Here is a 24,878-nt window from a genome sequence, read left to right on the forward strand (position 1 = left end):
TCAGTTGTATATCTTTGCATGTTAGGATCTTTTCTAATTCTTTCATAGCTGTCCTCCCCTTTCCTAATATTCTTCTGATTTCTTGACTGCAATCCCCATTCTGATCAATGTTTGACCCAAGGTACGGGAACTCTTTTAGTATTTCAATTACCTCATTGTCTAGATTGAATCTGTGTAGATCTTCCATGGTCATTATTTGCACTTTATTCCTTGATCTTTCTTAGTAGTTGTTCCAGGTCTGTGAACAACACTGTGTTGTTGTGTGCCTTGAAGTTGTTTCCAATTTTTGGATTAGTTCAAATCACTGCATAGCTGTGTGCCTTGAAGTCGTTTCTGATTTATGGTGATCGTAAGGCTCCCTATCCCTATCATCAGATTTTCTAGGGCTGAGAGAGTGTGACTTGCCCAAGGTCATTCCATGGCTGAGCAGGGAATTGAACCCTGATCTCCAGGGTCATAGAAGCACTGTTATCACTATTTGTTGTTGTTGTGTGCCTTCAAGTAAATTCCAACAAATGGTGACCCTAAAGTGAACCTATCATGGGGTTTTCTTGACATATTTTGTTCAGAGGGGGCTTGCCCTTGCCATCCTCTGAGGCTGAGAGAGTGTGACTTGCCCAAGGTCACCCAGTGGGTTTCCATGGCTGTGTAGGGACTCAAACCCTCGTCTCCAGAGAGCTGTAGTCCAGAACTGAAACCATTACACCACCCTTGCTCCCATTATCCCTCTGGCTCTGTCAGCAGGGGTGAGCCTTGGTGGTGTCATTAGCCACCATACATGGAGAACCTGCCATTGAAATAACAGCACCACATCTCACAGAAATGAGAAATGTGGAATGTAATGGGCTGTGGGAGAGCGTGGTTTCTGCCCAGTGGGTTTGAGAGCCAAGCTGGGAATGGAAACCTGGTCTCCAGAGTTGCAGTCTAACACTCAAACCACTAGGGCACACCGCCCCTCTTCACCACAGCGTCTCTTACTATCTCTGATCATCACCTTGCATTATTATCTCTTATTATTATTATTATTGTCTTATTATTCTCTTATTATTATCATTATCTCTTATTATTATTTCTTGTTATCTGTTATTATCATTATCGCATATTATTATCATCTCTTCTTATCCCTTATTATTATTATTATTATCACTTATTACTATCTTATTATTATTATCTATCATTATTATTATTATTATCTCTTATTATTATCATCTCTTATCTCTTATTATCATTATTATCTCTTATTTCACATAGGAACCCTGCGCGCGAGACTTTTTAAAACGACCCGGAAGCGGAAGTCATCCAGGTGGTGGGCGGGGTCTCGTCGGCTGTTCCGCCATGTTTTTCCAGCCCTGCTTGGATGCTGCTCTTCCGCCACTCACTCCCTTGGTACCAAGTGCCCGGATGAGAAAGCGTTCGCTATGGGCAGGGTTTGCGCGCATGCGCTTGGGGCGGCCTGTGTATAAGGTGAGCCGGCCGAGAAAGGAGCGCGCAGGCGCAGTGGCGGCGGAGGAGGGCTGAGGTTTAAAGGGGGTAGGACCCTTGGCCGCCGTCTCTCTCTGTGTCGGAGAGGGAGTTAGTTAAAGTATTCACCTGGGAGCGGGTTGGGCTGAAGGGCCTTTCCTTCTCCCGCTGCTGGGACCATGGTTTGCGGGGGCTTCGCCTGCTCCCGCAATGCGCTCTGCGCCCTCAACGTCGTCTATGTGGTGAGTGGACCAGAGGAGGAGGAGGAGGAGATGGAGGAGGATGGGGCCCCAGGGAGGCAGGGCTGGAAGAGGAAGGGAAGGGCCCGGGGGACAGGGGCCCCAGCCTCAGAGGGGGACAAGGCCCCATGAAATAAGTGGAGGAGACTCAGGGGAAATGGAGGGCATGGCCAGAGAAAGCCAAAGACACTTCTCCCATGACTCTAAATCCCTGCCTCTGAAAAGTCATAAAGGACGCTTTTGAAACGCCTCCTGGACCTTGGTGACCAGGAGTCCTGACTGCAAAGGAGGACCGGGCACTGGGAGGGGGAGGGCATGGCCAAAGAAGAGCCAAAGACACTCCTATCGCTATCCATGTTTCTTGGTCATGCTCAAAATGGAGGATCTTTTGGGATTGCTCTTGGACAGAAGGCTGAAAGGAGGAGGACACGGCATGGGCAGAGGGTTGGAATGTAAGATATGCCTTGGGAAAGGTTCTAGGGCTGCCTGTGTTGGCCACATATCAGACGCAGTCACATCCAAACCATGATACCTTTATGGGGCCTACCTAAATGCATAATTACATGTTGCAAGTTTTTGAAGTCATACTGACTTCATCAGGCAAATAGGAGGAAGAAATGGAAGATGTTAGTCATAGGCCTGCATCTTCTGCCCCTGGGCTTAGTTCAGATGGTAGGGGGAGGGGGCTGTCTTGGAAAAGGTTGTTCATCCTGGGAAGAGGGGCAGAGAGGCAGGGCAGGGCTAGGCTAGAAGGGGGCTGTGTGAGTGGGGAGGCTTGCCTAGATCAGGGCCACTGTTGGCCCTATGGGGGGACTGGGGTTGGGGTGAGGGATACAGGAGGGTGAGGGTAGCACACTTAGGTCAGTGTGGTGTAATGATCTGAGGGTTGGACTATGACTCTGGAGACCAGGGTTTGATTCCCAGCTCAGCCATGAAATCCACTGAGTGATCTTGGGAAGCTCACATGCTCTCAGCCTCCTTTGAACAAATCTTCCCGAGAAAAACCCATGATAAGTTCGCCTTAGGGTCAATGTAAGTTAGAAATGATTTGAAGGCAAACGCCATATGCACTGGAGAAGAGTGCTGAGAATACTGTGGATGGCCGAAAGGACAAACAAATGGGTCCTTGAACAGATCAGGCCTGAACTCTCCCTGGAAGCCAAGATGACAAAACTGAGGCTGTCATACTTTGGCCACATCATGAGAAGGCATGAATCATGAGGAAAGACAATAATGCTAGGAAAGGTGGAGGGAGATAGAAAGAGAGGAAGACCACATGCTAGAGGAATGGATTCAATTAGGGAGAACATGGCCTACCTTTCAGGACAAAGTCCAAATGAACACTCATCAGTTCCTGTGCATATCCATACAAAATACATCTAGCTAGATGCATTCATACACTTAAAATACATTAGTTCTCTCATATAACAAGCACACATAGAATTTATGTCGGATGAATGTTACACTGTGTTTGCAGGACCTAAGCAGAGCATTGGAGGATGGGGGTCTTTGAGATGTCGCATCCACAGGATTGCCAAATGTCGAGGTAGGCTGGAATGCAACTAACAACAACAAAACACTGCAGAAATAAAGCAGTTTGACACCACTTTAACTGTCCTGGCTCCAGCCTGTAGAATCCTGGAATTTGTAGTTTGGTGAGATATTTCAACCCGGTCTGCCAGAGAACTCTGATGCCTCACAAACTACAAGTCCCAGAAGTCTGTAGAATAGAGTCATGACAGTTAAAATGGCCTCAGCTCCTTCGTAGAGGCTACTTTTCACAGAGGTAGCCCTGTTAGTCTGTTGTAGCATAAAAAGGGGAGCTGAAATAAAGGAAATCTAGCAGCACCTTTAAGACTGATTTTCATTTTAGCACGAGCTTTCGTGAATTCCATTACACTTCATCAGATGTTATACAGGATTATATAATAATAATAATAATAATAATAATAGGTTTTATTTATATACCGCCCAATCACTGGGAATCCGAGCGGTTTACAATAGAGGGGATAACAGACAGTTCCCTGCCCACAGGCTTACAATCTAAAAGACACGACACAAAAGGAGAAGGGAATGGTGAGGAGGGGAGGGAATCAGGTCCAGCATTCTTCTCTCCCTCTGAGGCCTGGACCAAGGCAGATGGACCGGAGGGAGGGCTCTTCTTCTTCAGGCTAGCCCCTGATGGAACTGGGCCAGCCTACTCTCTCCCTTAGAGGCCGAAAGATGACAGTTAGGGAGGGAGGAGCCTCTTTCTTCAGGCTGGCCCCTGATGGAACTGGGCCAGCCTTCTCTCTCCCTCAGAGGCCGAAAGATGACAGTTAGGGAGGGAGGAGCCTCTTTCTTCAGGCTAGCCCCTGATGGAACTGGGCCAGCCTACTCTCTCCCTCAGAGGCCGAAAGATGACAGTTAGGGAGGGAGGAGCCTCTTTCTTCAGGCTAGCCCCTGATGGAACTGGGCCAGCCTACTCTCTCCCTCAGAGGCCGAAAGATGACAGTTAGGGAGGGAGGAGCCTCTTTCTTCAGGCTAGCCCCTGATGGTACTGGGCCAGCCTTCTCTCTCCCTCAGAGGCCGAAAGATGACAGTTGGGGAGGGAGGAGCCTCTTTCTTCAGGCTAGCCCCTGATGGTACTGGGCCAGCCTTCTCTCTCCCTCAGAGGCCGAAAGATGACAGTTGGGGAGGGAGGAGCCTCTTTCTTCAGGCTAGCCCCTGATGGTACTGGGCCAGCCTTCTCTCTCCCTCAGAGGCCGAAAGATGACAGTTGGGGAGGGAGGAGCCTCTTTCTTCAGGCTAGCCCCTGATGGAACTGGGCCAGCCTTCTCTCTCCCTCAGAGGCTGAATGATGACAGTTGGGGAGGGAGGGCTCTTCTTCTTCAGGCTAGCCCCTGATGGAACTGGGCCAGCCTTCTCTCTCCCTCAGTTAGGGAGTGAGGAGCCTCTGTCTTCAGGCTAGCCCCTGATGGTACTGGGCCAGCCTTCTCTCTCCCTCAGAGGCCGAAAGATGACAGTTGGGGAGGGAGGAGCCTCTTTCTTCAGGCTAGCCCCTGATGGAACTGGGCCAGCCTACTCTCCCTCAGAGGCCGAAAGAGGACAGTTGGGGAGGGAGGAGCCTCTTTCTTCAGGCTAGCCCCTGATGGAACTGGGCCAGCCTACTCTCCCTCAGAGGCCGAAAGAGGACAGTTGGGGAGGGAGGAGCCTCTTTCTTCAGGCTAGCCCCTGATGGAACTGGGCCAGCCTACTCTCCCTCAGAGGCCGATGGGTATCCACAAAAGCTCATGCTCAAACAAAAATCATTTAGTCTTAAAGGTGTTGCTAGACTGCCTCCTCCCGTCCACTTTTCTTTTTTTATTCATTGAGGCTAGTAGGTGAGATGAGGCATTCTGGGAGAGAGAGGATTATTCCGTCTGGGCTCTTGTGTGTGGTTGTGTGTGTTTAAATTAGAAAGAGGGAGGCTGAAAAGTATGTGTGCTTCCCATTTTGTTCCCTGGGATGTGATGGGTGCAGGCATCAGAAGGGAATGGGAGAAGACGTGTGGGGCAGGAAGGAGTGTTCTCTCCTTGGAAATAAGAGTTGAGTTTAGCAAAGGTGGTTAAATCTGATCATGTTGTCTCACTGTGCCATCAGACTGCCATAGGAAAAAAGATGTTTGCAGTAGTAAAATGTCTTATTTTAAAAGGTGGTTGGAGTGGGAAACTGGAAGTCTTGTGTTGGTTGTTTCTTTCCTAGAGCTAACCCTCCTTGCACACACACCCATGCTTATTTACTGTTTTTCTGACCAATCTTGTAAACTGAGATTACTACTGCCTCCTTATTTTTTACTTTTTGGTATGTGGCTCTTATCAGAATTGGCCAGAAAGCTACCAACACAGCAAAACTATCTGTGTTTGGAATAGGCTTGAGCCAAACTGCAGGAGGGGCTTGTCTTCTGAGGCTTTCAGATATGAGCAATAACCTGAAGTGATGTAAAAGACCTCTTAATAGAAGTGTAGTATTTCTTTTTCAGTAGCAGGACATGTTGTGTAATGATGTTTTTAGTATATCCTTCCTAGTATGTGATGGACCACATTCAGTAAAGTCTGCTTTCCCTCTCAAGAAAAAAAAATTACCAGGAAAATGTTAGGCATGGATAGTGAGTATGTGAGGATGGGTGGTGAGACCACATATGTGTTGTTATGAAGTGTAATGTACAGTGCTTGAACCTTGGGTGGAAGAAAGAACAGAACTCTTAAGAGGGCACTAAGACTGATTAGTTGGCTAATGTAGGATGCAGTCCAAAACATACTTACTAGGGATTAAGTGGTATTGGACACAGCTCTTATGTCTGGGTAAACACGTATAGGATTGCTACGGAAGGAAGGAAGGAATGAGTAACATGAGTAATAAAATACTGAAGAAAGTTGCCAGGTGCAGAATTTAGTCTCTTGAGTCTCTCCCAGAGGAATGTATTCTGTGTCCACAAAGCATATGCTTTCCCTTCCTTCCCCTCATGCTGAAGTCCCTGTAGGCAGTAGGAAAAGGAGGAGTCCACATGGAAGGTGAATTGATTCAATCAAGGAAGCCACAGCCATGAGTTGCAAACCTGAACAGTGTCATTGATGGTTGGAGATCATGGAGGTGTCTCATTCATGGGGCCACCTTAAGTCAAAGCCAGCTTGATAGCATATAATAACAATTTATTGACTAGGTGGATATTTTCTTCTATAACATAGATAAGGAACATTTCAGCTACATGCCAGTGGTGCATGACACCAAAGTGCATACTAATATGAACAATATACATATGTTTATACAAATCCACACATTTTATTTATTTGACAAGTCACCTTTCAGGACAAAGTCCAAATGAACACACATCAGTTCTCTCATATAATAAGCAAACATAAAGTTTTTGTCAGCTGAATGTGACACTGTATCACTAGGGAGCTAAGGAATGTGTAACAGATCTTGTTTCCACCACAATTTATACCCTTATGTCCAACACTTGCAGGCTGTAATCCAGTCAAAGGCATCTGTCTTTTTTTTTTTAAAAAAACACCTTGTCATTATATGGTCCCTAATGTTTTGAGAAACTTTATGCATATTATTTTGATTTTCCATCATAAGGTTACATGGTAACCATTTACTTATAGAAAAGAAAGGAGGGTGTTCAAGGACACCATTGAACTGGAAGCTGTTTCAGCTCCTTACCTTGGCTTAAGAATCAAGAACGTGCCCTGTCTGTCTAGCTCTGCCTGCTTATCTGCAGAGTCGCTTTCTGGGTTGGTTAAAAGCCATTCATCCATTTTAAAAATCTGTAATTAGTTAAAGTGTATTAAATAGGGAATTATGAACCTGACTTCATAGCTGGAGAGAGTCCTTTGTCATGGCAAATATGAGAGAACCTCAGTGGAAACATTCTTTCCTTCCTCCCTCTGCAGATTGTTTTCCTGTTGAATACCTTGGGACTTGCAATTTAGGGGGCATGAGATGTGCATAACCTGTGTTGAATTTGCGTTAAAGTACATTGACCATATTTCTGGTCTACACACCATCTCCTTCTTTGGACCTGTTCTCCTTGTATTGAGCATAGTGTGAATCAAACCCTGAAGTACAGTGGATCCTTGTTATACGCTGGGGTTTGGTTCCAAGATCCTCCGTGTATAACAAAATCCGTGTATGCTCAAGTCCCATTAAGTATAATGACATAGCAAAATGGTGTCCCTAATAAAAAATGGAACATCAAGGTAAATTTATACTTTTTTGGAACATTTTCAAACCGTGTATGCTTAAATCCGTGTATAAAAAATCTGTGTATAAGAAGGGCCGACTGTACCTTCTCTTTTAAGTTGGCCCTTATATGATTCAGAAGCACTTTTCCTTGAGCAATTTTCAAACAGTAAGAGTAAAATAGATGAGAGTCACAGCTTCAGCGTTTTGTTCCTTCTTTTTTGCCCTTGGATGGCAGAAAGACCTCAAGTCCTGGAGGGAAGGGCTTGCATACACAGAAGGCAACTGATTGTTCAGTTGTCAGCAGTCTGGAGAGTTAGACTAAAAGGCAGTACAAACAACAGGCTGTGGGTTTTGGGGGGGAGGAGAAGAGGAGAGTGATACATAGCATTGCTTTGGAGCAGCATCAGGAAAGAGGTAGAAGCAACCTTATGTAATTACATTTTCTATTATATAAGCTGTTTCAGGAATCCCTCAGGATCAGGAGCCCTGGTGGCGCAGTGGTTAAATGCCTGTACTGCACCCATTCACTCAAAACCACAAGGTTGCGAGTTCAAGACCAGCAAAAGGGCCCAAGCTCGACTCAGGCTTGCATCCTTCCGAGGAGGGAGCTAAAATGAGTACTCAGACTGTTAGGGGCAAATTAGCTTACTTGCTAATTAGCTTACTTGCTGTTCACCGCTATGATCCTTGGAATAGCGGTATATAAATAAAACAAATTATTATTATTATTATTATTATTATTATTATTAAAAAGGGAGGATAGTCATTAACAAAATAAATAAAATACCAAGCAAATATCTGAACAAATGAAATTCAGATGCAAAGCAAAAGTTGAAATCAAAGCATGCTGCCTGTCTAGAGGATGTGGGAAAGAGGTTAACAAGAGTTTGAGTTCTGAGACAAGTAGTAAATGAAAATTATGTTTATGTACAAGTCCTGGAATTTGCTAAGTTTACGTTCATCTACACCAGTGGTTCTCAACCTTTGGTCCACCAGGTATTTTGCCTTCAGCTCCCAGAAACTCTGGACAGTGATTAGGGATTCTGGGAGTTGAAGTCCAAAACACCTGACAGTTCAAAGATGCAGAACCACTGATGTACACTGTACACAACCGTCAAATGTTTCCTGGATGGTTAGTGTACAGTGTTGTAGTTTGAAGTTCAACATATTTTTGCTTTCTAGGTTTTTTAGGCTGACGGAAGGATAGTCCCTTCTGCTTATTAGGAGTGTGACACCTTTGATTAAAACAGCAGAATAACCTCTGGGAAGACCACTTTTTAAAAACAGTCCCAAACATGTATTAGGGCAATATTAGACCAACTCACATGGCACAAAAGATAGTACAAGCTTTCAGGGTCACCAGAGCTCATTACCAGTCTAGATGTTAAACAAAGTAGAAGGAGATGGTTGATTCTGAAGTTAGGACTCTTCATTTAATCACACTCTTAAAGTGGAATGTGGGAAGCATTTGTAGACTTTTAATCTATATGCTCTAAGGAGTGTTTTGCAGCTTTCAGATTGCATCTACAGTTGTCCCTAGAACTACTGAGATGAAAGAAGCAATTGCTGACCCTCCACTTTTGAAAAATTATAAATCTAGCTGTTAACTGAATCTGTCTCCACCATTAAGTGAGATAGGTTTGTTGGCAAGTAAAAGCAGAAGTTAAGAAAAACTAGTCAACATAAACTAAAGTCAAGTGCTAGATTACAAAAAGTAATTAGAAGCGAAGTTGGGTAGTGTTCCTAATAGTTGGAGGAAATGTAGCTATAAACAATAAAGTACCTTTCTCAGATGATACATAATTATGTTGCTCCAGCTGTTGAATGGCTAAAAGGTGCCAGTATAGGCTGAATACAAGCAATTAAGTATCAGTAGTGTGCAGAACTGCTGCTAAATGTCGTGTCAATAACTATTGTCTAACACTGTAAAATTAAAACATTCCTAAAAGTTAGCCTCCATTTTTGAGATCCTTTAGTATTACATAAACTCTTAAGGAAGAGTTCACATCTTAAGGAAGAATTAGACCATTTGAGCAGAAAATGCTCAATGTATCATCCTACACTGCAAATAATCCTACATATAAAATATCCTCTCCTGTTGTATTCTCAAGTCAGTGACACAGCTGGACATGGCTTGCTACAGCTTTTCTATCCTTACTTGACTTTATAACCCACAATCTTAGAGGATTTTAAAACTATTTCAAAATAATTGACATGATAAAACTAAAACTTAGAAATCTGTTTGTGTGCCCATAGGCTAGTACAAGCCTGTCTCAGGAAAAATTCTTGATGGTTATTTAAAATTGCTTAAGGTAAACTTGATTGCCCTTTTAGGCATCTTACTATAGCTATTTTTTCTAACTGTGCTCATTTTGATAATCTGTGTTATGTTTATAATGGCATTGGCAATGTCCTTTATGGAACCTTGGTGGGTGGGGTTTGTGGCTGCCTTTTATTTGGAAAGAAGCTCCTCTGGTTGGTTATTGGAATTACTTTCCTGTTTTCTTTAGTCCTGGGACTTTTGAGGGCATGCAAAACACTATAAAATGTGTTAACATTCTTTTTAAAAACCTATTTTAAAAATGTTTTTCAGTTGCTTTACAAATATGTTGGTACATGACAAAGAAAGTTTTGGAAGCAGCTCACGCAAAATCAAGCCACAGATACATCTTAACCTGCTAAACCCACTGTTTATAATTTTTAATCAGATGTTCAAACCTATTAAACTGGCTTATACCTAAAGTAGGTTGGTTTTTTGATAGGGCTGTATGCTGCACTTTAGCAGCTGAAGGAGAGACTGTATAATGATGATTAAGATTTTTATTTCTGTCGCATTAAACATACAAAAAAGTTAACATTAAAACTGTGTTAAACCATTGGCAGTATTAAAATCATTTAAAACTACACTTATAAATATAAAATACCATCAAAACATTTTTAAAGAAATTAAAACAGCTGCATTTAAAACAGCACAGCACCCTCAGCCCATTCTTTAAAAACTTTTTGTTTTAAAAGACTGATGGAATAAAAAAGTCTTTGCCTGGCGATGGAAGTATGGCAGGGAGGGTCATTCTGGATCCCTAGGAAGGGAATTCCATAGTCTAAGGGAAGCCGCTGAGAAGAAGGTAGACACTGTATGACACAAAGGGCCTGAGGATATGTATTAATATGTTTAGTTAAAAAGGAGGAAAACGTCAGGGTTACACTTGTTTTTTTCTGCTTCTGACTCTTCCATTCTTTCCCCCCATCCTCAAATCTTTCTTGCTTTCCAGCTGGTCGGGCTGCTGCTGATTGGTGTAGCTGCCTGGGGTAAAGGCTTCGGCATTGTTTCCAGCCTCCACATCATCGGAGGGGTCATTGCTGTGGGTTTCTTCCTGCTTCTCATCGCCATCGTGGGGCTCATCGGTGCTATCAACCATCACCAAGTCATGCTCTTCTTTGTATCCTTCTGTGCTGTTGGCAAGGCAGAGTTCATTGCATCTTACCATGCTTTGCAGTGGTGAGCAGAAAAATTGATACATGTGTTTGAATAGTGTCCAAAAGGGTGAAAGAAAGTCACAGTTCAAGAAGAGTTGTGATTTTATTTTTGCCTTCATTTGTGAGGTCTTGAAGGTATTGGGAACATAAATAGATGCATGAGATCCAGGTGGAAATGGATCTAGATAATCCATCTTGTTCAGAAACCTGTGAAGCTGGGAGGTCACCATACACTCCAGAACCTTGCCCTGAAATGGAATGTCAGAGACTGGTTTATAATTACTCAAAATGGTGGGATCCAGGGAGGCCTTTTTTGGTAATGGCATAATTATAGCCTCTTTTAGGCAGGATGGAAACCTCCCTTACTGCAGTGAAGCCTTCACTACTCCCCTTACCCACTAGATCAATCCCCCTCTAGCTGCTTTCAGAAGCCAGGAAGGGCAAGGATCCAGTATATGTGTGATGTTTCTCATGTCTTCCACCATCATCACTCTAGTCTACATCCCACTCATTTTACCACCACCAGCTCCTTAGTGAACCATGGGGCTTGCTTGGCTCCATTTCTTGAGAGGGGACACTTATAGGAAATTGTCCATTTCCCTGTTCCAAAGCTCTGCCATGACTTCGACAGGATCATCTGACAAGTCAGTGGGAAACTTCCCAAGAGCTATCAGGAATCCATCTGGATCCGTAATCTTCTAGGGTGAATCATCTTAATTGAGCCCACATTCTTGCAGAGGATCTGAGTCCCAGTGAATTCAACCTCCACTAGTTAATGGCACAGGAACTACAGAAAGCTCTTCCATACCTAAATCACTGTCATTCCACCCAAAAAACAGGCCCAGAGTGTGTTCTGTACCATAGGTGGCACCAGATATTACTTTGAACATCCCATGGTTGTCATGGTGCCTATGAAGTCCTGAGCTGCTCCTAACAGGGTAATCTCTGTGTGGTTGTTGAAGTCCCCCGGTACAACACTGTGAGTGGAATCCAATACCACTGCCAAGACCAACTCAGACAGCTCAGGAAGGGAAACTGTTGAGCAGCAGGTTGTCCCATCCACCTTCAGAAACACACACTTGAACCCAACATTGTGGGCCAGGGCACCTGGTAAGGGAGATGGAATCCTGATGGACTACTGCCACCCCACCTCCTTGCCCCCCAGGCCTCACCTGCTGCTCTACAGAGAACCTAGATGGACAAAGCTGGGAGATATTAATATCCTCCCTCCCCCGCTTCATCCAGCCAGGTTTCCATAATACAATACAGATTGGCATCTTCATCCAAAATCAAGTCCTGGTTCAACGCTGTTTTTCCATTCACCAACCTGGCATTGAGCAGCAGCATTTTCAGCCCAGGGGCTATCTGGACTATTTGGGGAAGGGGAGGGAGTTAACCAACCCCCTGTGACTCTCCCTTCTACCATGATAATAGGACTGGTTTCCCACACCATATTGCCTTTTGACTACCATTGTCGTAATGGAGCTTCCCTGGGCTGCTTCCCTTCCCATGCTCTCTATGTAACTATTTATTTATTATTTTATTTTATTTTACTTACAGGTAAGTTGTTTAAATATTTATAAAACCCAGGCACTCCTCCCCCTCCCAACTAAGGGGACTGGCCTTTGGCTTTGCTCCACCTCTCAAGCAGCTCCCCGGAGGGGTGTCCCTGGTGATGGCAGTCCCAGCACAGCAGTCACCCAGCTTTTTTCCCCTTGAAGATGGGACAGGTCGTCCTCTGCTTTCTTAGCCAGCAGGTATCTTAGCCACCAGGGGCCTTGTTCTGCAGGAAGCGCAGAAGCCTGAAGCAGGCTGCAGTCCACCAGGAGAGATGTAGAGTGGCAAGCCAGCAGCAGACCTGTTTCCTGGGGTGGTGGTGATTGTGTTCTCTCTTCCACATGTGGACTTTCCTCAATCACTACCTCTTCTTGCTGCACCACAACCCTTTGTGATAGCTGGAGTCACCCACCTCCCACAATAGCTTGTACACATAAATTGTGGTGGAGGAGAGATGAATAATGATGCTCTGTGCTATGCGATATTTTATCCAATACAGATGAATACTTGCATTGTATTATGTGGATATAAGCCACAGGAAGCTGTAGCCAGTTGTTTGCTGTGTTGAATGCTTTTTGGAAAAGACTTTGTGTTTTGCCCATGTAGCACATATGGCACAGACATATAATGCTATATATCTCCTCAGAATCAAGTCCCACAGAATTAAATTGGACTTCTAGGTAAACATGTCTCTGAATGACATCTTAATTTATTAAGCAATTGTCAGTTGTCCTGATGTTTCAAAGTGGCCTGAAGGATTTACATAGTATTATTGGACCCACTTGTTTGTCATTGAAGCCATTCAAAAAATAAATGAAAAATAATTTTCTATGAAGCAGTGGTGAAAATTTGCACTTTAGCCAGAAACACTGAATCATCCCACCTACTATTGAAAATTAATAGGAAGCTGCAGCTTTACAGAGTTAAATATCACATAACAATGTGATATTATTTTTAAGCTGTAGATACAGGGCTCTACAGGTAAATATTTTTATTTTATTCTTTTTGAAGCATTTCCACCCTCTTTTCAGACAAATAAGAATTATAAAGCAGTTTGCAAAGACTATTAATAAGACAGTCCCAGTCTTAAGCAGAATTCTGCCTTGTACAAAACTGTGGAAAGGACATTGTTGGTTCATTCAGATCTTGACAAATCCCATGTATAGCCATTCATACTGTACAGAAAAATTTATACCTGCAGAGACTAGTCATAAAACTTCCTTTATACTCTTCTCACCTGATACGCCAGATAGTAAGCAGTGTCTCCTGTGTTAAAAGCATATGTCATACATGTAAAGAGGATTACAAATGCCTCTGGATTTTCCTAAGCTGATTAAAATCCACAAAAATGTCTGAGAAACATGTAGGAGGAAGAATATTATCTTGGTGACAGAATTATTTCCCAAGACTGCAGAGCTTCCTTGCATCAACCCAAATATTAGATTCTGGTGGTAACCCACAAATAACACCCCCTGAAACATGATGGTTGTTACAGTTTTTAAAATTTGACCTTTTACTAGAATAGCAGAGGTTCAAAATACACTGCAGAAATAATCCAGTTTGAGACTGCTTTAACTGCCTATGCTCAGTGCTAGGGAATTCTGGAAACTGTAGTTTTGTGAGATTCATAGCCTTCTCTGTCAGAAGGCTCTGGTGCCACAATAAACTACAATTCCCTGGATTCCCTAGCACCAAACCAGGGCAGTTAAAGCGGTCTCAAATTGGATTATTTCTGCAGTGTGTTTTGGGCCAGAGAGAAATGCTGCGATCTAGAGGAACTGATGAGAGAGATACAGTCTTAATGAAAGTTGTGCAGTTGGAGAGAAATGAGTTGTTAGACTGCTAAGTTGTATTGAAGGCTTTGTTTCAGAGAAGGACCTTACTCTAAGGAAATTTTACTCTGTGAGCTGATCTTGGTTTTCTGATTGATACAACTGTGTTACTGATAAATAGTTTTGTTAGTAAGTTTGTTTGTTTGTCTCTTTTTAGGGAAAAGGGAAATGGCTTTAAAAGGAAACCTCATAGCCTAGTGATTGTGTTTGGAGGCAATTGGCAGCTGTGTCAAGATCACAAAAAGGTGATTTGAAAGGCTTTGGTGTTTCTGTGCTCAGTCTGATAGGCTGCAGCATTCATTCTGTTTAATCATGATTCTGTGGATAACCATCTACAAGAATGCCTAGTTTAGGGGATTTTTGAAAGAATTACAGAGTTCATGGATGGCAGGATGTTCTGGGGTAGTCAAGCTAAGAAATGTTGATGGAGATTCTTGTGATAGTTATTGTAAGGAGCAGGAAATAGTGGAAATGCTTCTGGCCACAGCTTTGTTCAGGCTGTTGCTTGAACATGTGAAAGATTAAATGGGTAGTAAGAAGCTCTCCCTTGAACATCCCTATACACTTGACAGTTTCAGATACAAAGTAGGGATTCCAGGCCTGGGAATTCTACAGACATGATTGGCCATATAAAGCCTTCTGCAGTGCATAAATATCTTTGATAGTGTTCAGATCTCCAACTTCTAACTTTTAATGACTTTTCAGCATCAGATGCTTCTAAGCATTTCTGTTCTATGGTATTTCAGGAAGTTGTATGACTTCATTCTAAGAACTATAATGTCTGAACCTCTTATTTGGGCTCATAAATTGAGAAGACTATTCCTGTAGCTCAGTGAAACAGCTATGTATGAAGAAGGGAATTGGTGGGCAGTGTCCCAGAGGAGGGCTTGTATCATGCTTGAGATGAACATAGGAAATAAGCAGTGTACACTGTCCAGTCTGCACTGATACCAAACTTAGTTCATCTGGGTTGATGAGGACTATCTTTGATTAAAAGAGAGTCCTATAAGTTTAGGGGCAGAGTACATGATTTACAGGCAAAAAGTCCTAGCAATTCAGTTTCTGCCATCTCCATTTAAAAAGACCTCCAGAGTGCTCCCCTGTCTCTTGACCTACAGGTCCTCTGAGTCCTAACCAGCATTGCCATTAGTATGCTAAAATTAGCAGTCCAAAAACATCTGGAGGGCCATAGTTGCCTACTCCTAATTAACACATAATAAAAGCACATCTGCTTGTTTCACTGCATGTGCATAATCCCACAGGAACTCATGAAGTATTTGTCATAAGAGATTTTTATGCACAGTATTCTGTATGAAGCAAGTAACATGTAGTAAATATATTGTTCAAAGCAGCTTGAAAGCAACCTGAAAATGCCAAAAGCAGCTAGTCAGAGGACCTCAGCACACTTTTCTGTATTGAGATGGTTAGGAACTGGAAGTCTCTGACTGCTTTCAAACTAGAATAGTGGTAAAAGTGTTTTGCCTTATGTTACTTTCTGTCCTATTTGGGCAATAAAACACTTGGAAGCTTGTTTCAAACAGGAACCACTAATGGAAGGTTGTCTCAAACAGGAACTAAAAATGTACTGCCATTCCTAACACACCTTGTCTTGGCTGGATCATTCTGGTACCCATTTCAGCAGGCTTCTCTTTCACTTCAAGACTCTGTAAGAGCCCTGTTGGATTGAAAGAGTCAATGTCATTTGGACGTCTTTTAAATATTTCTACAGAACACCAAGTTTTAGAAGATGCTGCTGCATCTTTTTTAGTCAAACGTGCTTTACTGTCAGTTTCCGTTTGCTGATGATGAATGGCAAGTCTCCTGTGCCTTTAATCTGGCAGTCCTACAACACTGTGTTTGTGGCTGGCAGAGAAGGGCCAGGGTACCTGGGAACATGAAAGGACAGGAAGATTTAGATAAAGCCTTAAAGCAAACTTTGGTTTCTTTTGAAATCATTAAAAGCTAAGGCTGACAGATGATACGAGAAAGAATACAAAAGGTCTTTTGCTACTAAAGAAGCAACATAATAAGTGGAGGGGGTTAAAAGGCTTTCTCTGTGACACAGGCATTTTGGCTTTTCGGTCTCACTATTTTCCCATTCATTTTCTTAATGACACATTTTCAGTATATGATAATTCTAGGGCTAGTCTTTATTTTCCAGTTTGGAATTTCCTGTTCATGTCTGGCAATCAAGAGAAGTAAACAGGTAAGTACACTTTCTTGCCTGAGTTCTGTTCAGATTTGGAGGGAGGTTTAAAATGTTTAGCTTGCACATCAAGCCACAACATGTTCATTTGAGAGTAAGGCTATTCTGGTTGGAAAAGGGCAGATTGAACTGAGAAGTGGAATAGAGAATAACAGATAGGGTTCTTGAGGATGAAGCTTGCACTTCCTGGAGCAACTGTTTGGATCCTTTAGAACTGTGTTACAAATTTAGAGATCTGGAATCTGGTGCATTAATAAGAAATGAAACCTACTGGGAGGAACTGTCATGCCGTGGTCAGCAGAGTTGCAATCAAAGGGTGGATTTCCTGTTTGCTTTATAAGTTTAGCAATAGGGAAACATTTTTTGCTGGCTCCAGCAAAATGTTGAAATCTTCAACTTTGCATGTGGTTTCAGTTCATCAGCCAGCTGATGTTATTGTGGGAGTCTACTACAGACCCCCGAGTCAGATGGAGGAATTGGACGATGCCTTTCGAGAACAGATGACCACACACTCAGAAAGGAGAGATATAGTGGTAATGGGTAACTTCAACTATCCTGATATATGCTGGAAGTCAAACTCAGCCAAATCCTCAAGGTCTAGCAAATTCTTCAATTCCTTCGGAGATAATTTCATTGTCCAAAATGTGGAAGAGGCAACAAGAGGGTCAGCTATTTTAGATCTGATCCTAACCAACAGGGATGACTTGGTTAATGGGGTGCAAGTGGTGGGATCATTAGGTGGAAGTGACCATGTTCTCCTGTTTGTTTTACAGTGGAAAGGAGAAGTCAGGCATATTCAGACACACATTCTAGACTTTAGAAGAGCTGATTTCAGTAAACTTAAGAGAAGTTCTGGGGGTGGTCCCGTGGTCAGGAATACTAAAAGAGAAGGGAGTTTAGGACGGATGGGAGTTTCTCAAAAGGGAGATACTGAAGTCACAATTTAAAATGGTTCCAGTGAAGAAGAAAAATGAGCAGTGTCTCAAGAAACCAGGATGGATAACTAAGAAACTTTCAACCAAGCTAATGAAATGCAGAGATATAGGATGGGGGACACCTGGCTGAACGAGACAACGTGAAAGGGATCTAGGAGTCCAAGTAGACCACGAGTTGAACTTGAGTCAGCAGTGTGATGTGACACCTAAAAAGGCCAATGCAATTTTAGGCTGCATCAATAGAAGTATAGTGTCTAGATCAAGGGAAGTAATAGTGCCACTCTATTCTGCTTTGGTCAGGCCCCACCTGGAATATTGTGTCCCGTTCTGGACACCAAAATTTTAAAAAGGACATTGAGAAACTGGAGCGAAAGTAGACCACGAGTTGAACTTGAGTCAGCAGTGCAATGTGACACCTAAAAAGGCCAATGCAATTTTAGGCTGCATCAATAGAAGTATAGTGTCTAGATCAAGGGAAGTAATAGTGCCACTCTATTCTGCTTTGGTCAGGCCCCACCTGGAATATTGTGTCCCGTTCTGGACACCAAAATTTTAAAAAGAACATTGAGAAACTGGAGCGTGTCCAAAGGAGGGCGACTAAAATGGTAAAGGACCTGGAAACCATGCTCTATGAGGAACGACTTAGGGAGCTGGGGAAGCTAAGCCTGGAGAAGACAAGGTTAAGAGGTGATATGATGGCCCTGTTTAAATATTTGAAGGGATATCATATTGAGGAGGGAGCAAGCTTGTTTTCTGCTGCTCCAGAGAACAGGACCCAGAACAATGGATGCAAGCTACAGGAAAAGAGATTCCAGTTCAACATTAGGAAGAACTTCCTAACAGTAAGGGCTGTTCAACCATGGAACACACTCCCTTGGAGTGTAGTGGAGTCTCCTTCCTTGGAGGTCTTCAAACAGAGGCTGGATGGCCATCTGTCGGGGATGCTTTGATTGAGATTTCCTACATGGCAGGGGGTTGGACTGCATGGCCCTTGCAATCTCTTCCAACTCTATGATTCTGTGATATCTGCTATGAAGCATATCCAATCTTTCTCTTAAACCAGTGAGTTTTTGATATTAGTCAGGGATGGTTGCTTAAAAATTCTATTCAGCTTTCCTCAGTAGCATTACTACAATTTTTTCATTCTATAGCTGAAAAATGTACTTTTTTTTTTTTTTTGGAGTGTACACCCCAGAATTCCTAGCTAGTGATGTGAGATTTGTCCAAAAAGTAACCTTTTTAAGCTCAGTTTCTGAGTGCAGTTTAGTTATTTGTCTGCACTTACTCTCTGTCCGTCTGTCCCAGCCCCCATATATCTGTCCATCTCACTAATAATACACAGGTTGAGTCTCCCTTACCCATAATAATTGGGACTTTACGTGTTTTAGATTTAATAGGTTTTTTTTATTTTATTTTAGACTATTTGAGAAATTTTGGAAATGGGACCCAAGTCTGAACATGAACTTAATGTATGTTTTATATACATACACCTTATACGCATAGTTTGAAGGTAATTTATGCACATTTTTTAAATTTTTGTGCATAAAACAAAGTTTGTGTACATTGAACCATTAGAAACAAAGGTGCCACTATTTCATCCGCCTATGTGGACAATTTTGGATTTTGGAATATTTCAGAATTCTGGATAAGGGAGACTCGACCTGCATTACACTATGGTTTAGTTGTTGTTCCATCATGAACTCCCCTTCCCCCTGGCCCATGTAACTGCCAGTCATTATGAGCTGAATTGACTAAGGGTAAGAAAATTTGTGCTTCGTTCTTCTAAACTAAGAGGGTTGTACTGTACTTAAACAATGCAGAATGACCTTCTGCCCTGGGTACAAAGATCTCTTTTCTTTTCTCTTAGGAGAGTCTTTTGAGTGGTGGCTGGAGATTAGTGAAGGAGAACACCAAAAAATCACTAGAAAGCAACTTAAACTGCTGTGGGCTATTCAACAAAAGTGCATCTGCTGAAACATTCAAGAGTGATGTTGAATCTTGTCCTGCAGTAAGTATATACTTTTGGAATACTTTGGTCCTTTTAGGTAGCAGGAATCATTGTATAATTCTAACCTGCTTGGCCTTGTGTTTTACACACTAAGTGGTTTCAGCTAATACTGTGCTTTGCAGAAGTATTTGTACACTTTTGACTTTCCCATATTTTGTTGTGTGGAACTGAAAATGGATTTAATTGGAACTGTTATGATATACACAGGATACTTCACACTGTGTAGGTGCAAAATGTTTTTATTGCAGTTTAAAAGTTAAGTAAACAAAAACAAAGTAGCACTTGTTGGTTGCATTAGTGTGCACCCTCCTTTTCTCTGACATACCAGTTAAATCCATTTGAGTTCCAGGTTGTACAACAGAAAAATGGCGAGGAAGGGGAGATATCTCCTGTAAGGCATTGTAGTTTTAGCTTAAACTAAGGTCTCTTGGGGAATGTCAGTATGTGACGTCAAAATGGGAGTGGACAGGAATCTCAACCAGTACGGTCGGCCCTTCTTATACATGGATTTTTTATACATGGATTCAATCATACACGGTTTGAAAATGTTAAAAAAAAGTTTGATAAATTTCAAATATCAAACCTTGATTTTCCATTTTTTATCAGGGACACAATTTTGCTATGTCATTATATTTAATGGGACTTGAGTATACACGGATTTTGTTATACACGGGGGGGATCTTGGAATCAAGCCCCAGCGTATAACAAGGGTGCACGTTATATTCAGTTTGTCAAAATTTATATGCTGTGTTTGTAGATATTAATTATGCTAGAAGTGATGGGTATGCAATGGAGTGCTCCTCTTGCTTTGTGCTATTGGCTGTATTTTTTTTCTAAAGCAGTGGTTCCCAACCTTTAGGACTACCAGTGTCACTGGACTTCACTTTCCAGGATCCCTTTTGACCACTGGCCATGCTGATTGGGATATCTGGAGGTTGAAGTCAAAATATCTGGAGACCCAAATTTGCTAACTACTGTTCTAAAACATCCACTGATTCAATTAAAAACAACAACAACAACAACTGAGGTCTCTGTACCCTGATCATTGACAATACTTGATATTTTAGTCAAAAATTGTATATGAAGGAACCCTTCAAGGATAAGTAATAATTGCTTTTTGTGGGGTTTTCGGTCCATGTGGACGTGTTCTAGAAGAGTTTTCTTCCTGATGTTTCGCCAGCATCTGTGGCTGGCATCTCCAGAGAACGCTTGCCTAGAAAAGAGGTGTGTGTGTGTGCGCGCGCGCGCGTACGTACATACATACATACTGTGGCCCAATCTAGATGGACCTTTGTGGCGCCCCTGTCACGTGCGAGGACGCACCGTCAAATAAGAAAATATGGGCGGGGTACAGACCGCCGCTTTGCGGCGGTCTGCCGCCGCCGCCAGAAGGTCCGCGGGGGAGCCGGAGCCTTCAGACGGCCCGACTCCCGCGCGGACCGAAAAAAGAAGCTCCAAAATGGAGCTTCTTTTTGCGTCGCGTTTGCGACGTAGCGAGGCGCCAGGGGCGCGCTCGCTACGTCAGCAGCGGCGCGACGCGTCTGGACGCTGTGCGTCCGATACGTAAAGATGGCGGCGCCCATGTAGAAGGGGCGCCGCCATCTTGTACGGACGGAGTCCGTACTAGGCCATGGGGCGTCTAAAAGAGACGCCCCTTTTTTAAAATGGGACGTCCGGAGGACGTCCCAAATGGCAATGTAGAAAGCCCCAGAGTTACTGGACAAGGAAGCTGGAGGTAGGGATATGGACTGGGCCATGTATTTAAAGTGTATCATATGGAATTTTAAAACATAAAGGTCTTCTCTGTTGACAAGGTTGTCAAGTCGTGTCCGACCATAGGGGCGGTGCTCATCTCTGTTATTAAGCTGAAGAGCCAGCGTTGTCAGAGGCTACTCTGTGATCATGCGACCAGCATGATTGCTCAGAACGCTTTTTACCTTCCCACCAAAGTGGTACCTATTTGTTTACTTGCATTTGCATACTTTTGAACTGCTAGCTTGGCAGAAGCTGGGACTAGTGATGGGAGCTCATCTCATCATGCGGTACCCGGGCCTCAGACTGCCAACCTGCCGATATTTTGAGTTATATTCTAGGACATACCACAACATGGTTGCAATGGGTTCTATAACTAGTGGCAAAATGGCTGCCGTGGGGGCTTAAGGCACAAAAGATACATAACTTGATTAATTTTCTGAATAGATCTAGATAGGGATGGTCTGTCTCTTCCATTTATTTCCAGTCCTCAAAAGAAAGAAAAATTACACCTGGCCCAAAGGGAAAGCAAACACTATTCTTGCGGTCTCATCATGCCAGTCCTAAAAAATGCTACTGACATCAGAGCCTTTGCCAATCAAGGGAGAGGGTGTTGTGACAGAACAGGAGAGAAACGAGCTGGGAAGAGAGAGAAATGAGAGAGAATGTGAGGATAATGGAGCAGAGTTGGAAGAAATAGTAAGGTTGTGAGGTGAAGGAAGAGCAAGAAGGAATGCTATATGGGCAAGAAGATAATTGGGTTAACCAGAGAAGCAGCTCTCCTTTTTCTGCCTTGCTGGACAGCTGATCAACTGCAAGTTCGGGGACAAAAAAGTAAGCCTGTACTCTGTAACTTCAGAAGCGCTAGGAATGGAAAGCCTCTTGGTGAAACTGGAGGGGCTCAGTGAGTGCTATGATATCCACAGATGCCATATTGGAGACTTCTGCACTATTTCTTCGTGTAAATGTATCCTAGGAGACACCCTTGAAACTATGAGTTATAAGAAAGCTTGACAAAGATTGCAAGCTGTCTTTTCAGAGAAGATGGTTCTCCATGACTGATTTTCCCAGAAGGCTTCCAAGGACCCCAGCATTCATCAGAAAACAGTTTGAAACCCACTGAGTTAGTTAACCAGTCATTGGAAAATTATGCAATAATAATAATAATAATAATAATAATAATAATAATAATAATAATAATATTTTTAAAATTTCTATCCCGCTTTTTGACAGGCAGTCACAGCGGCGTACAACAGGTTAAAATACATCCATATATACATAATGTCCCCCCTTAAAACAAGATTAAACAATGTAAGATTAAAAACTACATATTAAAACCGACTAAGCTAAATAAAAATCATCATGGGCAGAGTTCACTGGATGGGAAGTCTTATTTGTGGCCGAGTATTTTATTCCGGGAAGGCTTGCCGGAAGAGATCCGTCTTAATGGCCTTTTTAAAGCTCTCTGGATTGGTAATTTGACGGATCTCGTCCGGCAGGCATTCCATGCTGCTGTTGATCATCCATTCTGAGTTTACCATGGGGTTTCACATTTTCAAATTGAGAACCAAATTGTCCAGATCCAGCAAGCCTAGGACCTACTCCAGGTGAAACCTTATACAATCACATTATCTGATGAACCCCATTGGAGTATCTGAAGACCCTTCCTTCTCATTACATCTCAAGACAGCATGTAGACTGCATACTTGAACATCAGGTCTTCCCACCTGGTTTGCCCGTGGAAGGGCGCTAGAGCAAGGGTCCTCAAACTCCGGCCCTCCAGATGTTTTGGACTTCATCTCCCAGAAGCCTCAGCCAATTACCGCACACAAGCAAATTTCCTTCCTACCCCAGGATTCTACAGTCAATCTGAATAGACTTCCAGAGCCCCACAAAGGCTCCTCCTTCCTCTTTGTCCCTCAGCCAATCACTACCCACATGCAAATTTCCTTCCTACCTCCTAATGCCCTCCCTGACAGCTTGGCCAATGATCTGGGATTTTGGGAGTTGAAGTCCAAAACATCTGGAGGCCTGGAGTTTGAGAACCCCTGCTCTAGAGATTTCAAACATGTGCCTTTTGTGCTGGCCTGTTGTTATTACAATTTGGATTTTGGAATATGTCTTATGGTCTAGACTCAGGTGACCAGTTGTCAGGACTTGGATGGCTGCATTAATCACCCTTGTAGGACCCTGCAATACTGTTGCCTCCATTGCCACCTTCTGTTCCCCCACTCCAAATTGGGGAAGTCTGATTTTTTTTGGCCACACAGAATGGCCAATATCTCTTCCCAGGTTTCTAGGGGGTGCAGTCCCTGAAATCCCTTTTAGGCATTTCTTTTGGAGCAAGAAATAGTTCTGGGACCATTTTAGGGGAGACCCTCACATTTGGGTGTGCAAAATGGCTTTGGAGCTGCAGTGTGCCTGCTCATCGCTTATATGGCTACATGTTTTTTTGTGTTCTGTTTAAACCTTATTTCTAAAGCCCTTTGCTTCTTTTTCTTGCTTATTAAATTGTCTGGTTCTTATCTTTCCTTCAGCTTTTCATTCTGTTTTTTATTTTATGCTGGCAGTAACGTTCTTCTGTAAGGAAAGTTAAATTTCTTTTTGCCAGTATTGGAAGTCATGTGTTTATTTTCTAAAGGGCCCAAGCCAGACCTCTTGTAATTCATTTGTTATAGCAGAGGGAGTGTCGTTAGAGTGCAACTCACATCATCCCTTACTATTGGTTGTGTTAGCTAGGACTGATGGAGGTTGCAGTCCAATATCTGGAGGGCCACATGTGTCCCTGTGATGCAGAAAAAAAAGTTTGCTTGCAGAGTATTTTCACAGAGAAGAGATCATCTGGCAGGACTTTGGTTTTAATAATACAAATATCAGTATGAAGGTATCCAAGGTCCCTTAGACTTTGACTTACATTAGGCATGGGGGATGTGTGGCCTTGCCAAAAGTGATTGGACCTTTAACTTTCATCAGCCCTAGTCAGCAGTAACCGGAGGACTACCTGTTTTTGCTTGCCATATAGCTAATTAAAGAAACTAGAGCTGTCCTGACTTCCTGTAGTTGCATGTTAAATTCAGCCACATTTCAAGGTATTATGCATTTTCCAGCTTTACTTTGGAAAGTAAATTTCATAACAGCTCCAGATTTATTTAAGAGTAGAACACAAATTATTAATTAGATCTAAAGGCTCTGTGTACATTGTTTTTGCTAGCATATTAGTGGTTAACTGTCCCAAACACAGGTCTCCTCCTTTGAACCAGGGTTCAAAGAGATATCTTTTATAATCAGCAAAGTAAATTCCTACATAATTTCTCCCAAAACACATATCCTGACTCAGGTTCTGTCAAGCCTTTTCAGGATGTTAATTTTTTTGAGCATCTGAGTGTCTCCAGAGTTTTGAGTTGGGTACAAAGTCAAGCAACAGTTGATAATGCAATACAAGTGATAATGTAAACAAAATTGCTATTTTGTTTACTTTCACGTTGGCTCAAGTCTTTCTGTTCCTCCCCAAGAAAGTATTTTTACCTAGTCAGATTTGAGTCAGAATCTTTGGTCACACCACAGTGAAAATACATGATATTTTTCTTCCTTCTTACTCCCACAGCATTTATTTTTAAAGAGACTGGCCACCAGCCTTCAGAGGGAAACTGAAGTTGGTTGTTTTTGTTGTATCTTCAAGTCATTTCTGATTTATAGTGATCCTAA

General features: G+C 42.7%; 1 protein-coding gene across 3 annotated transcripts in view; it reads left to right on the forward strand.

The window, feature by feature from the left end:
• The first annotated feature begins 1,475 nt into the window (after nucleotides 1-1,475).
• Nucleotides 1,476-24,878, forward strand: part of LOC149322694 (tetraspanin-31-like) — a 39,775-nt gene continuing 16,372 nt past the window's right edge. For all 3 annotated transcript variants that reach the window (XM_089481713.1, XM_089481717.1, XM_089481706.1), the window contains exons 1-4: nucleotides 1,476-1,703; nucleotides 10,679-10,846; nucleotides 16,398-16,478; nucleotides 19,281-19,421. In XM_089481713.1, the coding sequence (XP_089337839.1) occupies nucleotides 1,641-1,703; nucleotides 10,679-10,846; nucleotides 16,398-16,478; nucleotides 19,281-19,421 (453 nt within the window). In that variant the 5' untranslated portion in view covers nucleotides 1,476-1,640. The remainder of the gene's footprint in view (nucleotides 1,704-10,678; nucleotides 10,847-16,397; nucleotides 16,479-19,280; nucleotides 19,422-24,878) is intronic.

This window comes from Sceloporus occidentalis, unplaced genomic scaffold (genome assembly GCF_023333645.1).
Source record: "Sceloporus occidentalis isolate IW3139 unplaced genomic scaffold, rSceOcc1.0.p SCAF_1, whole genome shotgun sequence".
Taxonomy (NCBI): Eukaryota; Metazoa; Chordata; class Lepidosauria; order Squamata; family Phrynosomatidae; genus Sceloporus; species Sceloporus occidentalis.